At 41.4% G+C, this 25,110-nt stretch overlaps 1 protein-coding gene across 1 annotated transcript in view; it reads left to right on the forward strand.

Annotated features, from left to right (window-relative positions):
* LOC111822146 (zinc finger protein 14-like) overlaps window positions 1–25,110 on the forward strand; it is a 37,660-nt gene that overhangs the window by 7,049 nt on the left and 5,501 nt on the right. Inside the window, 3 exon segments of the mRNA XM_023739440.1 lie at window positions 5,296–5,422; window positions 6,403–6,550; window positions 7,718–8,009. Of these exon segments, the coding sequence (XP_023595208.1) occupies window positions 5,296–5,422; window positions 6,403–6,550; window positions 7,718–8,009 (567 nt within the window).

Consider the following 25,110-nt stretch of genomic DNA (forward strand, 5'->3'; position numbering starts at 1 on the left):
TTTCCGGGGCTGTTTATCGTTTCCTATTGGTCTATTTGTGTATTCCCATACTGATACTACACAGTCTGATATAGCTTTAATGATAAAGGAAATGTATAAAAGTCATAATCATACACATGATACGTTTGGACAAGCCCCAGTGCCTTTTTCCTTAGAACGTGTTGGATATTCTTGGGCACTTGCACTTCAAAATACGTTTTTAGTGTAGTTTTTTGTGAAGTCCTAAAAAATAAATTGCTTGGAATTTTATGGAAGTGCATTGGAAATAATGATTTACCTGGGGAGACAGTTTTCTAAGAATATGTGCTACCTTTTTATTTACTGTTGCCTGTTTGGGTGTTATTTAATAATGTTTTACCATTTTTTTGTTAGGATCTTTATAACATTTGTTTTAGATATCTTTTATTTTTACTAAAATACGTATTTTAGAAGTTAATTGCTCAAATGCTTGGTACTACTGTATATAAATGAAATCTTTAAACTTTGATATTTATTTCATAATCTGAATATTTGTTTAAAATCTTATCAGTCCTGTAATCATCTTTACCATCTTTTGGGGTTCTACATATACAATTATTTATAAAATGAAATGGGGATCCTCCCCATTTAACATTATTATTTCTTTAGTTTTTTTTTCTCTTGTTCCTTATTGACCTGTACCAGATACAAGCTTTAGGATGATGTCGAAGCGGAATGGAATAATGAGTATCAGTTTTCTACCTGCTTTTACTAGCAAAACGTAGACTTTTTCATTGTGTATATTCTTTGGGGGGGGTATATGTTTTGTATATGCCCATTTTTAGGTTATCCATGTTTCCATTTCTAAATTTGAGAAGTATTTTTTTTTAATTGTGCTTTGGGTGAAAGTCTACAGAGCAAATTAGTTTCTCATTCAAAAATTTATACACAAATTGTTTCATGGCATTGGCTGCAATCCTGCATTGTGTGAGCACTCTCCCCCTTTCCTGTTTCCATCCCGGCTTCCCCGTGTCCATTTGTCCAGTTTTCCTGTCCCTTCCCACCTTCTTGTCTTTGTTTCTGGGCAGGTGTTGCCCATTTGATCTCGTATATTTGATCTAGCAGGCACATTCTTCATGTGTGTTATTGTACGTCTTGAAAGCCTGCCTGATCTCTGGTTGAAAGGTGAGCTTCGGGAATGGCTTCAAGTCCAAGCTAGAAGGATGTACAGGAGCCATAGTCTTGGGGATTCCTCCAGTCTCTGTCAGACCAGTAAGTCTGGTCTTTTTTGTGAATTTGATTATTCTGTATTTTTCTCCCGCTCTTGTTTGTGAACCTCTGTTGTAATCCCAGTCAGAGCAGTCGGCAGTGGTAGCCGGGCACCATCTAGGTCTTCTGATCTAGGGTTGTGTATGTAGGCTGTGGTTCATGAGGTCCATTAGTCCTTTGGACTAACCGCTCCCTTGGGTCTTTAGTTTTTTTCCCTTTCCTATGCTGCTGACTAGCACAGACTGATAGTTATATCTTAGATTGCCACTTGCAAGCTTTTAAGACCCCAAATGCTACTCACCAGTACTTTACATGACTTTTGATAGCTCATTTCTTTTTATTGCTGAGTAGTAGTCCGGTGTATAGTTGCACCACACTTTGCTTATCTGTTCACCCACTAAAGAGCCTCTTGGTTGCCTCCAACTTTTGGCAATTATGAATAAAACTGTTATAAATACTTGTTGCAGGTTTTTTTTTACTTTACCCACGTGGTGTTACATGTTCTGTACTTTATTATGAGCATTTGTTTTATGTTAATAACTGAAAGCTTGGCTCAGTAATTACAAAATGTGTGCTGTATCTTTGATTTTGATGTTTGCACTGTCTCTTCAAGCTATGTTTTTGTCTGTAGTATGCCTAGTAGATTTTTGTTGAAAGGCAGGGATTATGTATTAAGTAAAAGGAAATAAGATAAATAAATAGCCCTTTATTATGAGGTTTTATTTTTTTCTGGCTACATGCTAGGCTGTGTTTACTGTTTGCCGTAGTTGTCGGTTGCTTTGATGTGTTTGTTTTTTTCTTACCTGTTGTGTTTTGGGTTTCCTAGGTACTTCTAAAATCAGGTCTGAGACTTGTAGTTCCTTTTGTTGTAATCTTGTTATTATATGAGCCCTATGGATGAAGTGGTAAGGTGGCGACAAAAGGGAAGTCTGAGATAGTCCAATGATTCTCAGTCTTAGCCTACAAGTGCTCCTCTGCTTCTCCCCTCACCCACTTTGGTGAGACAGAAAGCCTAGATGAGGCTGGAGTTGGGTGTTTCACTACTGCAGGTCAGGTAGACTCTGGTAAAGTAGGTTCCCTTGAGGGAGGTGTTGTCAGGGAGAACAGAATCCTCTGGGAATTTTTTGAGATGGCTGCTTTTCCTCTTCCCCCTACTGGAGGGAAGCACTAGGAAGTTTTTCTCTGATGGTGACCCTGAGGACCTGATAGGGTTCTTGCAGGTAAAACTCAACAAAACTCTGTAGATTCACCTAAGTTTGGACCCCTCTGGCATTTTTAACCCGGAAGTTTGTCCACATCGACCCTCCAGCAATTCATCAATTGCATTTTAAGTTTTCCTACGCTGATGCTGATCCTAGAGGTGGTTTCTGCTCCTAGGTTTTAGCTCTGGTATGATTCTCTGTAGCTGCTTATGTGTCCCTCCAGTTTTGGGGCAGCAGTTTGCCTCGTGACTTTTATTTTCTGAGTTTAGGATATTCAGATTTTTTATTGTGAGGATGGAATTGACAACTTCCAAGCTCCTTATATATCGGACCAGGAAGTGGAAGCCTCCATTCGTGTTTTGTGTCATGACTCTGGTCTTTATTGTCATGTTTCTTTCTTTATAATACTCGTTTATGCTGCTTTTGTTTTTCCCATCTCCCAAATTCACGTTTAGCCTACTGCTAATAACTTTTTCTTCCTGGATATAAGCAATGTGTCTTCCCTCTCCTAGGCATGAAGGTTGGTGGAGCCCTTTGGCTTCTGTACCTCCACGTTGGGATTTGTTGAAGTTGATGAGCATGTGAAATATATATGAGTGTTTGCAGAATCATCATAGTCTGCTTCCAGTTTTTTAGAATTGAAAGTGCTGTGTTTTTTTTCTCTTAGCAAGCCAGGTTTCACTGGCTAATATTTTCTAAAATGATTGTTTTGCTTCCTGCACTAATTTACTAAAGAGAAATATGGTTGTGTTACTTGTTGGTTATCGCCTTACTGTGCTGCATTTTGTGTAGAACGTGTTGCCGGTTAAATACGTATATATGTATAAACTTATGCACACTCAAGTTATGATACACGTTCATCTGGATATTTCTGTTTTGTTTATTGTTGTGTCTGCGTTCCAAACATGAAGTAAGCTGTCGCTTGATATTAACTGAATGAATTTTAGTAAATGAAGGTATCCGTAGTTAAGAGTCTGAAGGGAAGAAGTTTTGTCTCAGACACAGGGCTTTGGCAGGAGTAGTAGCTCCGGTTGTGTGATTTGAATAGGATGTTTCTTTTGTCTCCTCTCCTTAGTATCCAGCAGGGCTTTAGATCATTTGTGGTGGTGTTGGAGAATAACATCCAGAATAACAACAAAACTGTATGCATATGAACAGAAATGGATTTTTCAGGAGTTTAGGCTTCAAAGACATTGACCTGCCTCCTGACCCTGGTTCAACAACATTCCATGTGGGCAACATTGAGCATGTCATTGTCTCTAACTTTACTCAGTGTTGAGTGTTTGAAATAATACCTGTTTAGGAGACTCGAGATATAAACGAGCTAGTGTGTTGCAAATCGTTCTGCAAAACTTTCCATAAATCATAGTTACTCAACACATGGAAAATTTTATCATTATTGTATAATGAATGATAGGGTTTTGATGACTTACAAATATGTATTCTGGCCCACTGCACTGGAGGAGACATTTGGATTTGGTTCTAGCTCAGAGTTTGTTGTGACCCCATCCTACAAGGATTGATAAGAAATAACATACGCTGATCACTTCACCCCTTCCCTGAGGAATCTTTTTACTCTAAAGCTGCTCTGTTTTAGCAGCCTTTTCTTTCCTCACGACACGAGGAAGGCAATAAATTAGTGCTGTTTCACAGAAGTCACTCTTACCAGGGGATTTGAGTGGTCAGGGTTCAGGTAGTCATGGTTGGATGACTTTTAGGGGCTGCAGATGTGAGAGAATTCTGGAGTGGAGCCTCTAGAGGGCTCGTGTGTCTCCGTTTCCTAGGCTTCACAGGCAATTTAATAGATAAATCTCCTATATATTAACTTACATAAAAAATTACTTTGGGGGTAGAAATTACATGCAATGAAACATTTGCTAATTCGATGGCGTTTGCACGTATAACTCGGTGACATTGATTATGTTTATCGTGCAGTCATTTCAAAATGAAAATCGTAATCTCTTCTCGGTCAGCAAACACAAGGGCATGCTGTTTTTTATGCAGAGGTAGTGTTGTTATTTTATATATAACATCGGACTTTGTTTATGCGAGGATGTGTTTGTTGAGGGAACAGTCACTTTTAATTGGTGTACAGTTGCATCAAGTCTCAAAATTTGAGAATTGTTTGGCGATCTTGATTCTCCTGTTTCCTGTCTCATCTGAGCTCTTTTAAACTTTTATTACCTTTGCCTGTTTTGAAAAGGACAGATGACAGAACAATTAAGTTTTTGAAAAGTAGATGACGTGTAAAAACTCATAATTCTTCAAAAGAATATTCTTTTTTCAGAAGGTAAACTTGTCACCTTCTGATCTAGAGTTCAAGAAAATGACTAGGTAGAGTCTTGGGTTGCCAGTGTGTGTGGGCTCTTGGTCCTCCTGTGGCTGTGAGTGGCAAAAGAAAAAACTGCCATTCTGCAGTGTTTCCCAGTTGTTAATACCTCATCTTGCCTTCATCCTTTGTTTTATATTTTGTTGAGTGTTCTGGTGGGTCTTATGGAAGGAGGTGTAATTGTTTTTTTGCAAGGAAGCGATGTGAATGAGAGTATTTTTCTAATTTCTGTTGTTTTCCAACTGTTTTAGACCATAAAGAGAGAGGAATAAGACTGCAGTGGGTCACAAACTGTAGAGAGCTCATTTCTGTTTGTTGAAAGTGTATGAGACAGGATGCAATCAGTGAAGAATGAATGTAGTTAGTGAAGGGACAAGGCTGATGGCTATACCCAAGAGTAAACCTTGGTAGAACACAGAACTTTGTGTCACATCCCTTGAATTCTCAGGTCCCCAGGGCTGTCAGCCCCACCCTTGATTCTTGTACACATTGGAGTATATAGTACCTTGCCGATCCATAATGTATGGGATGTTTTAGGACTCAGTGGTCTTTGAAGATGTGGCCATGGACTTTAGCCAGGAAGAGTGGGCTTTGCTGGATCTTGCTGAGAGGAAACTCTACAGAGATGTGATGGTGGAAACCTTCAGAAACCTGGCCGCAGTAGGTAAGAATGGCATCTTTTGTTGTTTATTCCTTTACAAACAAAAATATTTTATTCATTGACTTTGCTCGAGCATTTGGGCTGAAGAATGGGAATAAATTCTTAAATGAAACAGGCATAGTTCCTTGGTCTGTGGAGCTCACATGTCCTGGCTTTCCTATGAACATAAAGCTCTATGTAGTAAAGTAGGTTTTCATTTCTCTTGTGATTAAAAGCCCTGAGGCTCTCTTAAGTGTTGTAAGTGTAAGCATTGGCTTCAGGGTCACTATGGGACATTGAGAGGTGTGGTTTGGGACCTCGTGGAGATTTTTACTGTGTTTATTACAAATTTGACATGATTATTTTGCTGCAAATAAACTCACACCTGTCCATCTTCAGAGACCCTGAGGATCAAAATGTTGCTTCAGTGTTAAGGAAATGTTTACTGCTTTTCAATGTTTTACCTCATGATAGGCATTTGTTTATGAGCGCCATGTCAGCTGTACCCATTTGTTTTCCCAGAGAAGCAAGGGAAAGATCTGAGGACAGTGGAGATACGATCTGTCCAGGACCACTGTGTTGGGAAGCACCAGGAAAGCAAGAATTTTTGGAAGGACCAGCCCTGTGTGGATGGAATTACATTTGAATTAGCTAGAAAAATTCTCTTTTGAGTTGTGGACACACCTTCACAGATACCAGAGCTTACTTTTCTGATTTTAGCAATTTTTCTCACCTGTGGTCATGGAGACCCTTTTCTTCTTTTAATGTTACGTGTGTCTTGTGTTCAATATCTTACTTCTTAGTTCTCCTGATTACACCTATTTATGTCACTATCACGCTCAGTCCTCATGGAATTATTTCTTAGTGAATTGCTTTTTAACCAATGTGAATGTGCTAAAACAGTGAAATGTAGCTAAGTCTTTGTTCACAGCAGTGTTTTTTCCCCAATGATTCCTTTCTTTTTTGTTTCATGTTGTGAATCTCAACTTGAATATTTGGGTCAGTCTCCCGAAACCTTAATGATGGAGAAAAGTTATCCAGTGAACCTATAATGCTGCAATATCTAGAGAATAAAACCTGGTTGTCTGTGTTAGAAATCTGTGAATTACACAGCAATGTAGATCACCATGAAAACCAGGGGAGATATTTGAGGTGAGTGTCATTCAAACTAGAGAAAACAGTGCCTCAGGAGAAACCTAAAGTGTTATGGTATTAAAGTACAAACATATATACTTACATACATATATTAGTATCTTCAGCCAGTTTGTAACGGTTGAGTAATTGCCATCGTAAACGAGGGCAGCCTGTGTGTTGCATAGGAACCGCATCTGCTGCCTGTGAGATTTTGACCCAGGTAGGAAACAGCAGTGCCCTACTCAAAGATGGCAGCCATTTGTGCCACTTTGAATATGTGTTGCTCTCCAGGGTCCTGCCAACAATCAATTTCCCACATCATGCTTCTGAAACTTTCAGGAACCATGTGGTAGATTGGATGATTCGCAGGACTGTGGAGAGAGACACATTTAGAGTGATGCAGTTGGCTGCCATCTTTGAGCAGGGCACCACTGTTTTTTTTCCTACTCATGTTGGACAGGTAACAGATTTGGTTTCTATGCAGTGTGTATGCTGCCTTCGTTTATGTTGGCAATTCCTGAACTGTTACAAACCGTTTCGAAGCCTCGATACATAGTGATACGTACACCTTCTTCTCAGTTTTGACTGTCTCTGTCCAACAGTTTGAATTAAAAAATCTGACTATTTACGATGTGTGGTAATAACGAAGGCCGAGATGCGAGGTGTAAGCAATGCTGGATGTGATGGTTGAGATTGTGTGTCAACTTGACTGGGCCATGATTCTCACTGGTTTGTCAGTTATGTAATGATTTGTAGTTTGGCAGTTATGTAATGATGTTGTCATTTCCCAGTTTTGCATAATGCCGGTTTTGTATAACAACCTGGTCTTTGGAACGTACCTGTGTCGATAAATGAGAAGGTGTACAGAGACACACACACACACGTTTATGTATGTAAACGTAGGTGGAAATGTATGTGTTTAGGAAATTTTCATAATACAGCAAGCGTATTCAAATACGTGAGTCAGATATATAGTATTTGAAACATATTTCATTTGGGCACAATTACCAGAAAGCTTCATATTTTAGAAATTTAGTGACGGTAATGGTAGTATTTCTGCTAGATGATTTAATCTAGGAAACATGAGACAAGGCAGGGCAGAAACCATGCATGTTCACTGCATTTGGTAATGGTGAAATGGGAACAGATTTATTTCCAACACCATGTGTTCCTTATTTTTAACAGAAGTCATACAGTAGAGAACCTCTGTGAAAGTAATGAGGGCTCTCAGTGTTGGAAAACCTTCAGCTGGATTCCAGATCTTACTGGGCTCAAAAGAAATCTTCCAGAAGTAAATCCTTTTGAACACTCAGAGTGTGGAAAAGTCTTCATGGGTCACTCATATAACCATCATATCAGATCTTCCACCAGATGCAGTGCCTGTCAGTGTAAGGAATGTGGAGAATCCTGCAGTTCTTCCTCTCACCTAACTACTCCTTTGAGAATTCTTCATAGAGAGAAACCCCATAAATGTAAGGTATGTGGGAAAGACTTAATTTGTACATCAACCCTTAAGAATCCAGTGACAACACTCACTGGTGAGAAGCGCTATGAATGTAATGAGTGTGGGAAAGATTTCTGTAGTTTCTTATCCTTTTGGACACATGTGAGAGGTCATAAGCATGCAGTAAAAAATGTTGTAAAACCTTTAGTTTTTCATCCTTCTTTTTATAATAAAAAATTTCCTAAGAAAAGAATGTGAGGAATGTGGGAAAGCGTTTAGTTGTTTCCCAGAACTCGCTATACATATTAGAACACACAGTGGAGAGTGGCCTTAGGAATGTAAGGAATGTGGGAAAATACTCGTTCTTCCCATCTTACTTCACATATAAGAACCCACAGTGGATTGACGCCTTATGAATGGAAGGATTGTGGGAAAGCCTTTAGTTCCTCACACGCCACTAAACATAAAAGAACTCACAGTGGAGAGAGGACTTATGAATGTAAAGAACATAGGAAAGGTTTTAGTCAGGCTTCAGTCCTTGATATACATATGGGAACTCAGAGTGGAGAGAAACCTTATGAACGTAAGGAATGTGGGAAGGACTTTAGTCATATCTCTTTCCTTACAAAACATATAAAAACTCAGAGTGGAGGGAAATCTTATGAATGTAAAGATTGTGGGAAAGCCTCTCATTCCTCATCCTTCACTACACATATAAAAACTCAAAGTAGAGAGAAATCTTATGAATTTACGGCATATGGGAAAGCCTTTAGTTCTGTAGCCCTTACTACGCATAAAAGAACTCACAGTGGAGAGAAACCTTACGAATGTAAAGAGTATGGGAAGTCCTTTAGTCAGGCCTCACACCTCACAGTGGTTTAAAGCCTTGTGAATGTAAGGAATGTGGGAAAGCCTTTAGTCATACCTCAGGAAACACAAGAACTCACAGTGGAGAGACATCTTATGAATGTACGCAGCGTGGAAAAGCCTTTAGTTCCTTATCCTTCACTAATATAAGAAGTCATGATGGAGTGAGGCCTTGATGAATGTAAAGAATGTGGGAAAGCCTTTAGTCATACCTCAGGAAACACAAGAACTCACAGTGGAGAGACATCTTATGAATGTACGCAGCATGGAAAAGCCTTTAGTTCCTTATCCTTCACTAATATAAGAAGTCATGATGGAGTGAGGCCTTGATGAATGTAAAGAATGTGGGAAAGCCTTTAGTTATTCCTCAGCCCTCACCATGCATGAAAGAATACATAGAAACCTTATGAATGTGAGAGTGTGAGAAACTCTATAGTCATTCTCTTCCCAACACATGTAACAGACCTCACACCTCACTAAACATATAGGAACTCACAGTGGAGAGAGGCCTTATGAACGTAAGCAATGTGGAAAGCCTTTAGTTGTTCCTCATACCTCACTTCACCCATAAGAATGCAAAGTGATTCGACGACTATTATGTCAAAAGTGGGATGTTTCAGCCTTACTGTGATGATTTCAAATAGGAAATTTCTGAGTGTACGAATAAAGTTTCTTAGTAAAAGATGAGTCCAAACTTAGAAGGGATCATTGAAGCTAATTTGTGCCTTTGGGGTTGTCGTCATCAGTGTTTGTTACTTTCTCAGTCCAAGTTAAACTTCATCTTTCTCAGAGTCTTTGCTGTTACAAACAAGGCTGCAGGGAATTGCCTTGAGCAAATGTTTTCTGTTTTTTAATGTTAATTATTGATGTTATTTTGTAGACAATTAAATACGTTCATCTTGTATTTGGTTAAGAGTTTTGTTTTTATATTTAAAACATTCGTTACTATTCTTTTCTATTGTAAACTATCTTTTATAATTAGTAATTTTCATATAGTGATACTTTGAGATTGCAAATATCCTATTTCATTGTGCTCTGGCCTACTGAGTTTAGTATCATTTGTAATTATTACCTGTTATTACTACTGTGGTGTTTCCAAATGGCATTTTCTGCTCTAGTCATTTTTTTCTATGTTTATTAATTGGAATGCTGCAAGAAATAGCTTTCCATACTTAGTTTTTATTTAATCATGTAGGATAGCGTAGGCAGTCCACAGATTATGAAGGAGTTCCTTTCTAAGTATGTGTTTAGGTCGAGTTTGTGCATATATGGGGGTCAGGTGCGACTCGGAGATTGGGCATCGACCACAAAGGAGCAGTGACGGTGGAGTCAAAGGTTTTGTGCAGTCCCTTGGGGCAGCAGTGGCACAGGTCCTGAGCCCAACTGGTGACCATCCTGCACACTTTTTTCCTGTATGTAATGTGGTGTCCAAACAGCATCCAAGTCACATAACATCTTATTTCCCTGAACGTATTTTGGATGTTGAGATGTATACCTGTTTACAAAGACAGATTTGTATCTATTTCCGTACATATCTGTGTATTTTTAAATATCTCAAGATTATACTCATACTTCTGATTCAAGTCCAACGCCACAGAATTTTAGTTTTTTCTTTACGTGTTACTCTTGTCTCTCATCAAGAATACGTTATTTGCAGAATATTAAAATATGCGTAGTTTCAAAATTGCTAAGTTTGAGGTGATAAACCACTTACAGAAAGTAATTTTGCTTTCGTTCGTGGTTCCTGAGAGTTGGACTGCAGCTGAGGATTGTGAGTGAGGGCAGGTAAGATTAGAGAGACCACTGATGGCCTGATGCTAACCTCTTGAGGCATAATTGAGCTTTCATGCAGGACTGGTCAATAAGAGCACCAACGTTGAAAGCTTAAGGGAGCTTCCCAGTTGGTTAGAAACATCTATCCATGTGGAGGGTAGCATGTCCTGGAAACATGACTGCTCTACACTGAGACCCTCCCAGACCTCGCCCTATGCATTTTTTCATTTGTATTCTTTTTGGTTATATTCAAGCTTTTATCATAAGGATGATTTTTTTGTGAAATATGTGAGTCATTCCAGTGACTTATTGAGCCAAAATGAGGCTGATAATTTAGGGGGCTAGGGAACTCAATCTTGAAGTTGGTATTCTCATAGGGCTAGAGGGAACCCCTAGGGTTTTAGCCAGCAGATCAGAAGTTGGGAGTCATTCAGACTTCCAAACTTGCAGCTGATGTTTGCCTGGACAAAAATATGAGATTTCCACATGATGAAGATGGTGTGTGAAGTGTGATTTCTTAGTGTCTTTGGCATAGATAGTAAGTAGACGAAGCCATTAAGCTTCATCTGACCCTAAAACTGATGTCTCAGCTACTACATTACGTGATTCATGGAATTTTAGTGAGGCTTGGAAAATGTATAAAGAAAAGACAGACAATTTTTTATGAGTGAGTGAATGGACAAATGAAAACATTTAGAGGCAATCAAGCAGAGACTTCCTTAATTTCCTGCCTCTTACAAAAGTTTCTGCTCTCACACCCATCCACACCTCCATACTCTGCATCTCAGTAAAAAATTTGGCCCTCTCCATCAGCTCTGGGCCCCCTCCCTTTTCTGACCCATCATACCATCAATCATTTACTCGCTCTAACATTTTCAATACCTCCTGTCCCCTGACTGTTTTGCCGTATCAAATCTAACCTAATTGAACCTTCTTTTAGCTATGTTTTCATGATCTCCATGTTTAAGTTTCTTTGAAAAGATGCTATAGCCACCTGTGTTCGTGGCTTCAACCACCAACCCAATTAACTCCCACATGTGCCTGTTTCCAGCAGAGATCTCTTTCTCAGGTTTAGGCCCCAAATATCCTTTAATCATTACAACAGGCTCCAAAGAATTTATCTTGTCATAATCATATCATTTAGCCACTGCGCTATTGCCAGCAGAATGTTGGTTTTTAAAATTAGCAGCTAAGTATATCACTCTGCTTAATATCTGTGTTTGCACCTCACCTGTCTAAAATGCTTTTCTTTTTTTATTTCTTTGTTTTTATATCATGACTCATCTGTAAGCCCACCACTTCTAGGAATCCTATCATCACCCCCACTGCCCTTTCTCTGTAATATCTTGGTTCTCTTTTTTGGCTCCTGCTATAACACTTGTTATGCTCTCTTTCCCTGTAAATAGAGTGTCTTGGGATAGAGCTTATGGTTGGTTGTCTCCGCTTGTCTCTGTGCCTGTTACACCAAAGGCTCTCAAACACTTGAAGCAAAGAATGGATGGGTGAACTAATTATTTATGACACATCAGGTTCTTGTATCACCAGCATAGACACAGGGCTGTCACAGAGCAGGCAGTCAATGAATGTGGGATGGGTGAAATGAAAAAGATGATGAGATGGAATTTTCAGATGACTGGTAAGTGGAATGAAAGAAGAGCGGTCCTGTAGGTATCCACTGGAGGTCTTTCTCAGAAATAGAATTTTTTTTTTTTTTTTTCATTCTTGTGTGAGGTGCCCTCATCTGTACCACTGTTCCAAAATAGTTTCAGAGACATGGACTTCTAGATGAATATGGATCCAGCCTGGATCAGAGTAAAAGTTGAAAACTGTCTTTTTAGCTGAAGAGAATCTTAGGAGGACAGTGGTGGAATCCTTGGTGCTTATCATGGCTGAAGCTTGTTGAAATGCTGATTTTTATTTTCCAAAAGCAAGTAATTCAACATGGTAGGGCCTCTAGTTCTTTAAATGTATTCTTATGGCTGATTTCCTAATCTAGAAATCTCCCCCATCAAACCTATATCTACCTCCTGGGCACACAAAAAATAAATGTAGTCCCTTTTCCATATGGAACTCTTAAAATAGTGAAATATCCTGATATATTCTCCATGTCTTATACTTTCTATGCTCAATATCCCCATTTGTGTACCTGTAAAGGTTTGGCATTCTGCACCCTCAGCTTTTTCTCTACACTTTTTGTGGACAATCTCCTTGTTGGATTAAAGGCAACATTCAAGATTCCAATACGCTCATTAAATAATAGCCAGACTAATCCTACTGGTTTCAGAACAATGTAGTTCTGTGGACACAGACCAAGCTCACGTGATTTACAATGATGCTGAGTTCATAACCCAGTGAAATGTTTCAAATGTTCTGCTTTTTTTAATTTAGAAAAAGAAATGACTTTTAAAAATGGTAAAGAAATTCTCTAAAGAGGAACATGTTCACAATAAATTTGATTCCTTTATGTATTACTGAAAGTTCACTGGTGTGTAGTAGAGAGCATTTTGTGGGATTTCCCGGGAGATAATGTATCTTGATTTTGGAAAGTCATTGGATATATAGCATCGTTATGGTCATGGTGTCTGAAAGGAGGAGGATCAGTGAGAAGACGTGGAAGAACTGCACAACTGTAGGTTGTAATTTAATGAAGGAATATGTGGGTCAAGCTCTCAGTAGGCGAGTGGATGTTTTGAAGAGAGAATCATTGATTTCAGAGGCACAGAGCACTTCTGGATGGCCACAGGTCCATGGAATTGGTTATTTGAAGTGTAAAATCCCCAGCAATGAGGTCAATGAAACTAGGGGCCAACGTAGTCGATACAAATCCATGCAGACACTGAAGCACCAGAGGTGATGCAGAATTTAGGAGAGAGTGTAAGGATGAGCCAGGTTCCAAAGTCATGAGTCAGTACAGTAAATGGGAGGTGGGCAGACAACAGTAATGAAGATGAAGAGAAGCTACTATATTTAAAAGACAGTAAAAAGAACAAGGGATTTTACATGAGTGGAGGAAGGTCAGCCCCTAAATGGTACTAGGGATTGAGAGCAATTCTGACCTCATTCTTGGAATCAGAGATGCAAAGTATGTGAGATACAATGGAAAGTGTTGAATAGATTTTTAAAAATTTAGAAACAACCTGGAGAAAGGGGACTTTTTCCACAAACAAGACAACTGGGAATTACAGGAAGAAAGATTTGCTTGCTTCAACCTGTCTCTATTTTCCTTACTATGAGTTCTTTATCCTCTTTTACTTTCGGTGCTTTCCAACCTTTGTAGCTCTGCTTTGTTCTTTTTTTTGTACTTTCATGCTGTGTATTGAATGATACTAAGCTTCTGTATCTCTTCTAATGTAATTACATGTTTCACTACAGAATTTTTGACTGGTTCGGTGTGTTATATCTGTGTGTCTGTTTCTGTTGTCTGTGCTGGTTCGTTCCCTGTGTGCTTTATAATTTGTTCTGTGGTAGACATATTCTTTAGGGTTTTTTTTTTTTTTATTTCTAACAGCTTTTAAAATATACTAAAGAACAAACAATTGTTTGTATATTTGTTGTCAAGGCTCAACAGCTGTCAATATATTAGATGTTTCAGTTAAAGACATAATTGAAGATACAAGTTTTCTTCCTTCAAGGAGGATTTTTTTTGCCAAGCCAGGTGTCTGGAGTTACTATCAACCTAAGAAACCTTAAAACATTCAGAGCTCTGTATTCTCATTTGGATGACTCACAGCAGACCACGTAGTCCCTGTGTTATATTGATATGATTCCCACTTCCGGGAGGGCTGACCTCCAACTTATTCCTCTACCTCTGAAGATTGTTTCCATACTTTTCTAACTGAGCCAGCCTCCTGTTGGTGAAGTTCATCTGAAATGCTTGACTGCTCTCTCATTCCATATTCTTTTGAATTGTGTCTAGCAATTCCTCAATATTGTGTTTATACTTTTAGGAAGATGTATTTTATTTCATCCAGTCTTTTTAAGTATATTCACTGGAAGACTTGGTCCAAAGTACTGAAAGTGGAAAAGTCTCATTTGTCTTTGAACGTTTATTAAAATTTAGCATAGCTATCTATAGTTATACTTTTATTGCTCTGTGTATTGATAGGTAGCTAGGTAGATGTACATTGTTTTGTGCCTTCCAGTTGATTCCAACACATAGCGACCCCAAGGGACACAGTAGAACTGCCCCATAGGGTTCCCAAGGCTGTAATGTTTATAGAGGCAGACTGCCTCGTCTTTCTCCCATGGAGTGGCTGGTGGTTTGAACCAACAACCTTTTGGTTAGCAGCCAAGCTGTTAACCTCAGCACCAGAAGAGCTCCTACAGATACATGCATATGTGTGTGTGTATATATATATATGTATACACATATACATATATATATTTTCATTTGCGTATATAAATTTGTAAGACGTGCAAAGAGATCTACCAAAGTTTATGTATTTGGCAAGACAAACTATTTCAAAAGGAAGAGTCAAACTTGAAAGAAATGAAATCTCTCTAATCTTTAAAACGCAGCTTATTCCTTTAAAACTTCAATAGCATTTTTTTGTTTCTAAGACTTCTGTGGAGTTTACTTCAAGGAGAAATAGAGAAGACTTTTGATACAAAAGAAGAGTATATGTAATACATATATATGGCAGTGGTGCTGTGCCTCTTGGGGTGGGGCCCTGGCCAGAGGCGAGACATTGGGCCATTTCTTATTGGGCAGTGGACGAGGGGCTAGGTGTTTCCCAGTGGGCTCCTTTCCCTTGGCTTCTAAGCTATCCTGGGTCCTATTCTTGATGCCCTCCTGCCACTGCCCATGCCTGCACTGTTGCACCTACCCTCTGTCCCTCCCCATGGGGGCATGCTCCATCCTTCCTGCCCTCTGCCCATGAGGTCATCCAGGCCAGTCCACACCACTTTACTTTGGCTGTGTTTCCTTGGGATTCCTGGGACTCAGGTCTATGCCGCGCTCCTCTCTCTCAGGTCTTCCTAGTCAGGACACGTTTTGCCCACCTTGTCGCTCCTTCTAGGACTAGCTCAGCCTGAGTCCTCTGTTTTGATTCTGCCATGGGCTTTTGGTAATTATGAGTAAAGCTGCCGCCTGTGTCCATCTCAAAATGGCCACATTGAGCTGGGCGGCAAGTCGGGTGTGGTCTGTCCGTGAATCTCCACCTTCCTGTGATCCCCGCTTCAACTCTCCCCTAATTTTGTGCTCAGCCGGGTCCTCCAATCCTTCACTTAGTATCTAGAGTTCTGACATCGCTGGTTTTGCAGGTTTTTGTTTTCTTTGTCATTGTTGTGGAGGATCGTGAGCGTGCTGCGATCTGTGCTGCCATCTTAATGCTCATCATTTCTGTTTTGAACACTGCAGAGAGATTTTAAAAGAAATGGAAGCAGGAGGAGAAGAAAGGCTCATTTTTATGAAGTGTTTTTATGGTACACTTTCCTTCTGGTCCAGTCATTTGGTGGGTGTATCTGGGGTAACACATTCACATATTTCAACTGATATGACATACACAGGGTATACGTTCGTTTCTAGTAAGAAAGTTTACTTTAAAAGTGAAATGTGTTCCGAACAGTGACTTAGAGCAGGGTTCAGCACATTTTGTAAAGGACTAGATAGTAAACGTTTCAGGTTTTGCAGGTCAGATACTTATCTTCGCAAACACTTAACTCTGCCATTGTAGTTTGAAAGCAGCTGTAGGCAGTACGTCCATGGCCATGAATGGTCACGGTCATGTTCCAAGAACATGCTATTTACAAGTGCAGCTGTTGGGCAGATTTGGCCTAGGGCTGTGTTGTGTGTTGACCCCTGACTAGAAAGTAGGCTCAGATATAAGGAGCAGGCAAATCACAGAGGACACTAAAATTAATAGAACAAATCACATGCAGCTTCCTTTCTGTTAGTGGGACTCACCTAGTAGAAGGTCCAGGATGATTACATCACTCAGGCTCTGCCCTGTGTCCCTGGCCAGTGGTGATGTGACTGTCATACCCTTCATCATCCTGGCCTTCCCCTATACCAAGCTACCCCGCTTACAGAAAAAGTTGCCTTCCAGTCAACTCAGACTCATGGCATGCATTGAGTTTCTTCTGTTTATGGTGATGGAAAATTTGACAGCAGATACTGGTGATGGTTCCACAACATGACTAATGTAATTGATGTCGCTAAATTACATATATGAAAAACCTTCAATTGGCAAATGTTTTGTTTTTATATATTTACAAAAAAAACTTCAGGGTAAGTCAGAGAATTGAACTTTGAACTGTCCTTTTTTTATAGTCTATGTATTTTACTATTCTTACTGTCTTTCATATTTGGAAAGGGAAATACATACCCCTGATAAAAATGTATTCAAATAGTACAGGGTATACAATGAAAAGTCTTTTTCTCACTCTTGACCTCAATCATCCTCCCCAGGGGAATCCTTGTTATCATTTTCTTGTATATCCAGAGATACTCTATGGATATACAAACACAATTGACTCTTTCTACACAAATAGCAGGTTAAATTTTTGCACCTTTCTTTTTCACGTGTTTTGGAAATCATTCTGCATAGAACATAGGGATTGGCTTCTCATTTTTTAACAGCTAACAGTATGATTTCGCTCGACTGCTAACACAAAGCTTGGCGTTTCAAACCCACCCAGCAGCACCAAGGAAAGTGATCTGCTTCCGTAAAGATTATAGCCGATAAAACTCTATGGAGCAGTTCTTTGGAAACGTGGGGTTGCCATGAGTCGGAGACGACTTGACGGCAGTAGGTTTGATTATGTCGGTTACTACGTCTGTGGGCTTTATTGGGATTAGTTATTTATATGATGTTCCTTTTGTAGTCTTTATCAGTTCTATATGAAACAGGCTTTTTGTGGAAAAAGGGTTTCACTTTTTCTTTACATCTTGTTAAGTGCCTGTCTTAGTCATCAAGTGCTGCTCTAACAGAAATACCACCAGTGGATGGCTTATAACAGAGAGAAATTTATTATCTCACGGTCTGGTGGGCTAAAAGTCCAAATTCAGGGCGTCAGCTCCAGGGGAAGGCTTTCTCTGTTGGCTTTCTTATCAATCTTCCCCCAGACTACGAGCTTTTCCACGCAGGGACCCTGAGTCCAAAGGACGTGCTCTACTTGTGGCACTACTTTCTTGGTGGTATGAGGTCCCCCACTCTTTGCTTCTCTTTTCTTTTTATCTCTTGAGAGAGAAAAGATGGTGCAAGCCACACCTAGGGAAACTCCATTTACACTGGATCAGGGATGTGACCTGAGCAAGGGTGTTACAATCCCACCCGAATCTTCTTTAACATAAAATTATAATCACAAAATGGAGGAGAACCACACAATACTGGGAATCATGGCCTAACCAAGTTGACACATTTACGAGGGACACAATTCAACCCATGATAGTGCCATTGGACAAACTGTATGAGCTTGCTCTGGCTGTGTAAATACTCAGGGACTTCAAACAAGAAGCCATTATTTCTGCATCAGCGGGGTGGGTTTCTGATCTTGGCTGGCCTCCGCGTGCCTCTGGGTCAGCTGTGGGTCCAGAAGGCAGCTTCTCCAGGCTGGGTTCTTCCATGAGCTCAGGCTTGGCTGGATGTCGGCTGGTCTAGGATGGCCCTAGATTGGATGACTGGGCTCTGTTCTACGAGGTGTCTCTTCCTCCAGCAGCAGCCCAGACTGTTCACATGGCGGAGCAGGTACCCAGGGTGACAGGAGGCATGCAGTGTTTTCTGAGGCCTAGTAGAGAATCTGCACACACTAGTTTTTCCTATTGCCCAAAGTAAAGCAAGTCACTCTAAAAAGCAGGTGACCGTTGAAACCGACTCATGGTGACTCCCTGTGTGTCAGAGCAGAACTGTGTACCATTGGGTTTTCAATGGCTGCTATTTTGAAAGTAGATCGGCAAAGCTTTCATCTGAGGCGCCTCTGCGTGGACCAGAACTGCCAACCCTGCGGGTTAGCAGCGGAGCTAGTTAACTGTTGATACCACTCAGGGACTCCAGGCAACTCATCAGACCATGCTAATTCGCTATCTGATCACAGTGGTCATGTAGTACAGAGTGTGGATACAGACACAGGGAGAAGTGAAGAATGGCACCTACTTTTGCTCACAGCCAACTGCTTTCATCACTGTCATGTTCCCATGTGGAGGGACCCCTGCCAGGTGCCCCTGTGGCCGCTCCCTACCTGCCAGTGACCCCTCCCCAGGATGGAGACACTTAGGTCAGAGGGACCAGGCATGCCGGCCTGGCCCCTTCCCCTCACCTTTCCTTGGGCTCTGCCTGCCTGTGGTCCTGTCAGTCGTGGCCTTGGCCTGAAGGTGCCCAGCTGTGTGAAGGACTGGTTTCTCCATGGATCCACATCACAAGTGAGTTCAGCCAAGCCCGAGAGCCCAGGTGTGCATTCTCTGTGGTTCCAGGCAGCCCAGGTGAGCCTGTTCCCCGTAGGGTCCTCTGTCATTTCCTAGTGGTTCAGTTTGTGTGTTCTCCCTTTGGTGCCCGGGATTCCGTACAGCCCAGATGCAAACCCATCCCCCCACCGTTTTCCCTGGTTTCCTTCCAGCTCTGGGGCAGCCCCACTCAGAACCTGGACTAGGGTGAGGCTAGTGATGTCTCCAGGGCACTCAGTTGAAGGAGTGCCTCCCTATGTCCTGCATCCCCCGCCCCCCTCACTCTACTCCCAGAACTGGCCCCCCAACCCAGCCAGGCACCTTGGTGGGTCTTCACCCAACCTCCTACCCGTTATCCATCTCAGGCCTTTCCCTTGGGTCTCCCCTGAGGGAGCCTTTTCCCTTTCCCCTGGCTCAGTGGTGATCCTGGAGGTCGAGTGTATGCCCTTTCCTCAGGTTTCCCGAGGCTTTCACTTGGTCCTCACTTGGTTCAAAAGTCCAGAGTACCCAGCTCAGTCTTTCTCGGTTGGCATGCATTTCCTTCCCATGGTCCTCACCTCCTGTCCTCCTGACTTTCCTTAGCTAGGCTCCTTTCCCCAGGGCTCCTGGCTCAGGCACACTTTTTTTTTTTTTTTTAATGTACTTCAGGTGAAGGCTTACAGAACAAATAGTTTCTCATGAAACAGTAGTACACATGTTGTTTTATGACATTGGTTAACAACCCCACAACATATTAATCCTCTAACTTCTCAACTTTTTTTTTGTGTGAAAATACACATAGCCAAAGATACACCGTTTCAAAAATTTCTACATACACAGTTCAGTGACATTGACTACGCTCTTCCAATTGTGCTGTTATTCTCACTTAAGATGAAGGCTTACGGAACAAAACAGTTTCTCATTGAACAGTTACTACAAATGTTGCCCTATGACAATGGTTAACATATCTCACAACACATCAACAATATTCTTATTCAACCTTGGGTTCCCTATCACCAGCTTCCTTGTCCTCTTCTGCCTTCTGGCCTTTGTCACTGGGCTCCTGTACCTCGTCAGTCTCATTTGGTTTTACGGGGCTGTCCACTCCCAGGCTGAACAGTGAACCTCGGAGGTAACTTCACCACTGAGCTAAAAGGGTGTCTGGGGGCCATACTCTCGAGGTTTCTCCAGTCTCCTTTAGGCCAGTAAATCTGGTGTTTTTTTTTGTGAGTTAGAATTATGCTTTACATCCTTCTCCAGCTCTGTCCAGAACCCTCTGTTGTGATCCTGGTCAAAGCAGTCGGTGGTAGCCAGGCACCATCTAGCTGTACTGGACTCAGTCCGGTGGAGGCCTTGGTAACTGAGGACAATTAGTCCTTCGGACTAATCTTTTCCTTGTATCCTGTTCTCTTCATTCTCCTTTGCTCCAGAAGGGATGAGACCAGGGGAGTATCTTAGATGGCTGCTCACAGGCTTTTAAGACCCCAGACACTACTCAGCAAGGTAGAATGTAGAACATTGTCTTTATAGGCTGTGTCATGCCAATTGAGGTAGATGTTCCCCGAGACCGTGGTCCCCACAGCCCTCCGCCCAGCAATTCAGTCCCTCAGGGAGTTTGGATGTGTCAGGCACACTTTTTGTTTCCTGGCATCCCTCAGAGGCTTCTTGACACCACACCCGGTGGTTTCCTTCTAACTTTGCTCCGACTCAGGCTTGCTGTCCCTTGGTGTGCATTGGTTTCCTCTTGGTTGGACAGTGCATCGTGTAGTCTGCACTCCCTCACCAGTGCCACTTTCCCTCTCGGCACCTGCACAGTCACGCTGTGGTCAGCAGTGTGTTTCCACCTCCACTCGACAGCTCTGTTTCCTTCTCGCATTACCCATACTCTGCTGCCACGTCTGATAAGAGCTTTCCACTTCAAAGATTCCATTTTGCTATTTGCTTGTGTGGAAAATATCCAAGAGTCATAATTGATCCCAAAGTTAACGTGAATGTGGCATGTTTGCCATAAAAATCCATGCATTCATAGGTTTTATAGTAGCCTATGAATTTATCACAGACTAATTCTGTTCCACGTTACTAGACCTTGTTTACAGCATAGATTTCAGACCTGAGTATTACAATTTAAGAACTGTTCTATACTCGGCATAATTTATGCATCACAGAAATATGGTGTAGTTGCAGTTATGAGACGAGGGAGATTTCCTGGGACTGGGTGATGAGGGGCGCCTGGGAACCATTTTCATCACTGATAAATGCTTAGAAGCTGAGGGACCTTTTACTTCAATACTCTAAAATAACTTCCATGAGAATTTACAGGTGTTTGGTTCTTCAAGTTAGAGAGACAGTCTTGGCCTTGCCTTAATGCTCAATGACAGAAGGCAGTGTTCTCACCAAGAAACCCTTTGCATTGTTGCAGACTGGGGAATTTTTATGGTGTTTCCCCATAGGTGAGCTAAGGTCTTTCCAATTCCAGACTATATTAAGTGAGCACATTTGTCTAACCTTGTTTCCAGGTGTGTACTCCATTTATTAGAAAACTAGTGTGTGTCTGTTTATATGTAAGAAATGCAGATAGAAGATCCTTGACACGGGAGTGCACCTTTGTACCTGTGAAGGGCAGTGAGAGAGGGAGGCATTTGGGGGGACAGTGGAGAAGACCACGTTGTCCTTGTCTGTTTCCCTTGCAAAGCATCTGAGCAAACTTGTAATGAAAGATTTGCATCTTAGGGTTCAAATATCCCTTGAGTATTTAGTAGATCTAATCTAGAAAAGAGGAGCCCTGGTGGCACAGTTAAGGTGTCGGCTGCTAACTGTAAAGTAAATGTCAGCAGTTTTAACCCACCCAGTGGCTCTAGAGGCAGAAGACCCGGTGATCTGCTTCCATAAAGATTACAGCCAAGAAAACCCTATGGGGCAGGCCTACTGTCACATGGGGTCACTGTGAGTTGAACTCGACTCAGTGGCAACTAACAGCAAAGTAGTCTAAAAAAGATATGTTTGTGGACAAAGATGATTTTGAGAATTACATGTCATTATTAGTTTTTCTTACTCCATAAAAAACTAGCCCCAAACTAAGTTGTTTAAAACATTCATCGACATTTGTTATCTCACATAGTTTCTGTGGGTCAGGAATGCAAGAATGACTTAGTTGGAGGTACTGATTTGAAGTCACTGGGGATACTGGCCAGTGCTGCAGTCATCTGAAAACTTGACTGGGGCTGGAAGATCTGCTTCTGGCTGTTGGCAGGAGGCCTCAGTTTGTCACCATGTGGGGTACTCTGTAGGCCTGATTGAGTGTCCTCACAACATGGTGGCTGGCTTCTCTTCAGGTTGAGCAGTGCAAGAGAGCAAGGGGAAACTGTAATGTCTGTTATGCACTAGCCTTGGAAGCTACATTCTGATGTGTTTGCATAATTGTATTGGTGTCACAGTTCAGTGTGGGAGAAGACTGCGTAGGGACGCTACCCATTTGTAATGCAAATGTCTACTTTGTGCCTGTCCACCGTTGTGCTTTGGAATCAGATAACTCCTATTCTAGATTTCACAAGTTCACAGATGAAGAGAATTTTTCTCCAGGATGGAATATGCCTAATGTCTTACCCATATTTGATTAAATTATTCAGAAGATGAGAATTCAGACTTGGAGTTTATTTAAAACTTTTGGGATGTGTGAAGGGGTGAATGTGTTTTGCACGTGGCAAGGACATAAGTTTGGGGGTGATAGAGGGTGGAATGTTATGGATTGAATTGTGTTTCCCAAAATAATGTCTTGGAAATCATAATCCCTATACCTGTGCTTCTAATCCCACTTGGGAGTGTGCCTTAGGCTGGGTTCTGTAGAGAAGGAAAACCAGTAAAGCATATAAATATGTGTATATAGAGAGATTTATATCAAGAAAATGCTCACGCTGTTGTAGAGGTTGGAACATCCCATGTCCATGGATCAGGATAGAGGCTTCTCCTGATTCACGGAGCTGTAGGGGCTGGCGAACCCAAGATCGGTAGGTTGGAGAGCAGGGCTCTTGCTCACAGACTGTGAAGAACAACGAATCCCAAGATTGGCAGGCAAGACTGCAGGTACTCTGCTAGCTCAAGTCCCAAGAACTGGAGGTCAGATGAACAGAAGCCAGTTGCAGGATCCAGAATGAGCAGAAGCTCTAGAGCCTTGCCCGAACATCTGCTTATATTTGGATGCAGGCCACACACCTAAGGAAACTACCTTTCAGCTGATTGGCTACTCACAGCAGATCCCATCATGAGGGTGATCACATATCACATTTCAACAAGGAAGTGATCACATTACATGACTGCCAAAACACTGAGAATCATGGCCCAGCCAAGTTGACACACAATCCTAACCATCACAGAGTGGAATGTTTTTGTTATGTTAATGAGGCAGTATTAATCATTTTGAAATCTCAGAGAACTTTACTTGCTTAAGTCAATCTCTTGAGCAGATTGAGCAAGCAAGAATAGACAGTGGAAGATGCCACTCCACATGAAGATCACCACAGAACCGAGAAACAGAAGCTGAGAAGAGACAAGGACTTTCCCCCAGAGCCCAAGCCCTGAATTTGAACCTCTAGCCCGCTAAACTGTGAGAAAATAAATTCCTGTTTGTTAAAGGTACCCACTTGTGGTATTTCTGTTAACAGCAGTACAGTATAACTAAGACACTTCCCTTGTTCTCTTGAGATGCTCATTATAGAAACAATTTGTGCACATGAGAAAAGAATTTCAGTGAGAGTAAAGAGTCCATGACACCTTTTACAATATATAACACAATGTTACTGATGAAGGTGTTGAAATAGGCAAGGTTGAAGATCTCAGGGAGTTCTCAGAAAGAGTGTGGGATTTCAATGACTATGCAGAAAGGAGGTGGCAACACAGTCAAACTACCTTGAAGGGCCCCCAGCATGCTGACAAACCTGTGGTTCATGAAGAGCGTGTAGTGCAATGGGTGACACTTAGCCTCAAAGCAGTCATAGGCCATTGCAATCAGGAGCAAATAGTCTAAAAGTCCAAAAATTGTGAAAAAGCACATGTGCATGATGTAGCCTGCATAGGTAATGACTGTTCTGCATGTGGATGTTCAGCAGCACCTTTGAGACTACGACAGGGGTGAAACGTGTCAGAAAAGGACAGGTTGGAGAAGTACACAGGCATGTGGAGATGGCAGTCCAAGGTGATGGCCAGGAAGATGACCAGGTTCCCAAGAACTGGAGGTCCCTGCACTAAGAAGCTCCTAGTCCGGGGAAGATTGATGACAAAGACCTTCCTCCAGAGCCGACAGAGAAAGCCTTCCCCTGGATCTGGCACTCTGCGTTTGGACTTCTAGCCTACCAGACTGTGAAAATAAACTCCTGTTAAAGCTGTCCGCTTGTGGTATTCCTGTTACAGTAGCACTAGATAACTAAGACAGGGATACAAGAGTATTTAGCAGCCTTTTCTCCATGAGAAGCCAGTGGATTGGTGCTATTTTCACAGAGGTCACTCTTACTGACCAGGGGATTCCAGTGGTCAGGGTTCAGTTAGTCATAGTTGTTTGCCTTCTAGGGGCTGCAAACGTGGGGGAATTTTGGAATGGAGCATCTAGAGGACTGGTGTGTCTTTGTTTCCTAGGCTTTATGGCAGTTTAACAGGTAAACAATCTGCACTTCAACTTCCTTACAAAATTAATTTTTGTGTGTGTGGAAAAAGTATATAAGAAACCATTTACTAATTCAGTAATGTTTACATGTATAACTTGGTTAAACTTATCATGTTGTGCAGTCATTACAAAATGGGAGTTGTAACCTCTTTTCAGTCAACGCAAGCGTATGCTGTTCTTGTGTCTGCAGAGGTAATGCTGTTTGTTTTCTGATAATATGACAGTGTATTTGTGTGAGGGCATATGATTTATGTTTGTTGAGGGGAGCAGTCACTAATATGTAATTGGTATAGAGTTGCATCAGGTCTTGAAATCCTATAATTGTGGGGAGATCTGGATTATCATGTTTCCTGTCTCACCTGCTCTTTTTAACTTCAGTTACCTTTGCCTGTCTCTATGAAAGGGATAGACAGGATGACAGAACAACAGTTTTTGAAAAGTAGGTGACTGACATGCAAAAATCTGTAGTTCTCCAAAGAATA

Source organism: Trichechus manatus, unplaced genomic scaffold, assembly GCF_000243295.1.
Source record: "Trichechus manatus latirostris isolate Lorelei unplaced genomic scaffold, TriManLat1.0 scaffold00134, whole genome shotgun sequence".
NCBI classification, from domain to species: domain Eukaryota; kingdom Metazoa; phylum Chordata; class Mammalia; order Sirenia; family Trichechidae; genus Trichechus; species Trichechus manatus.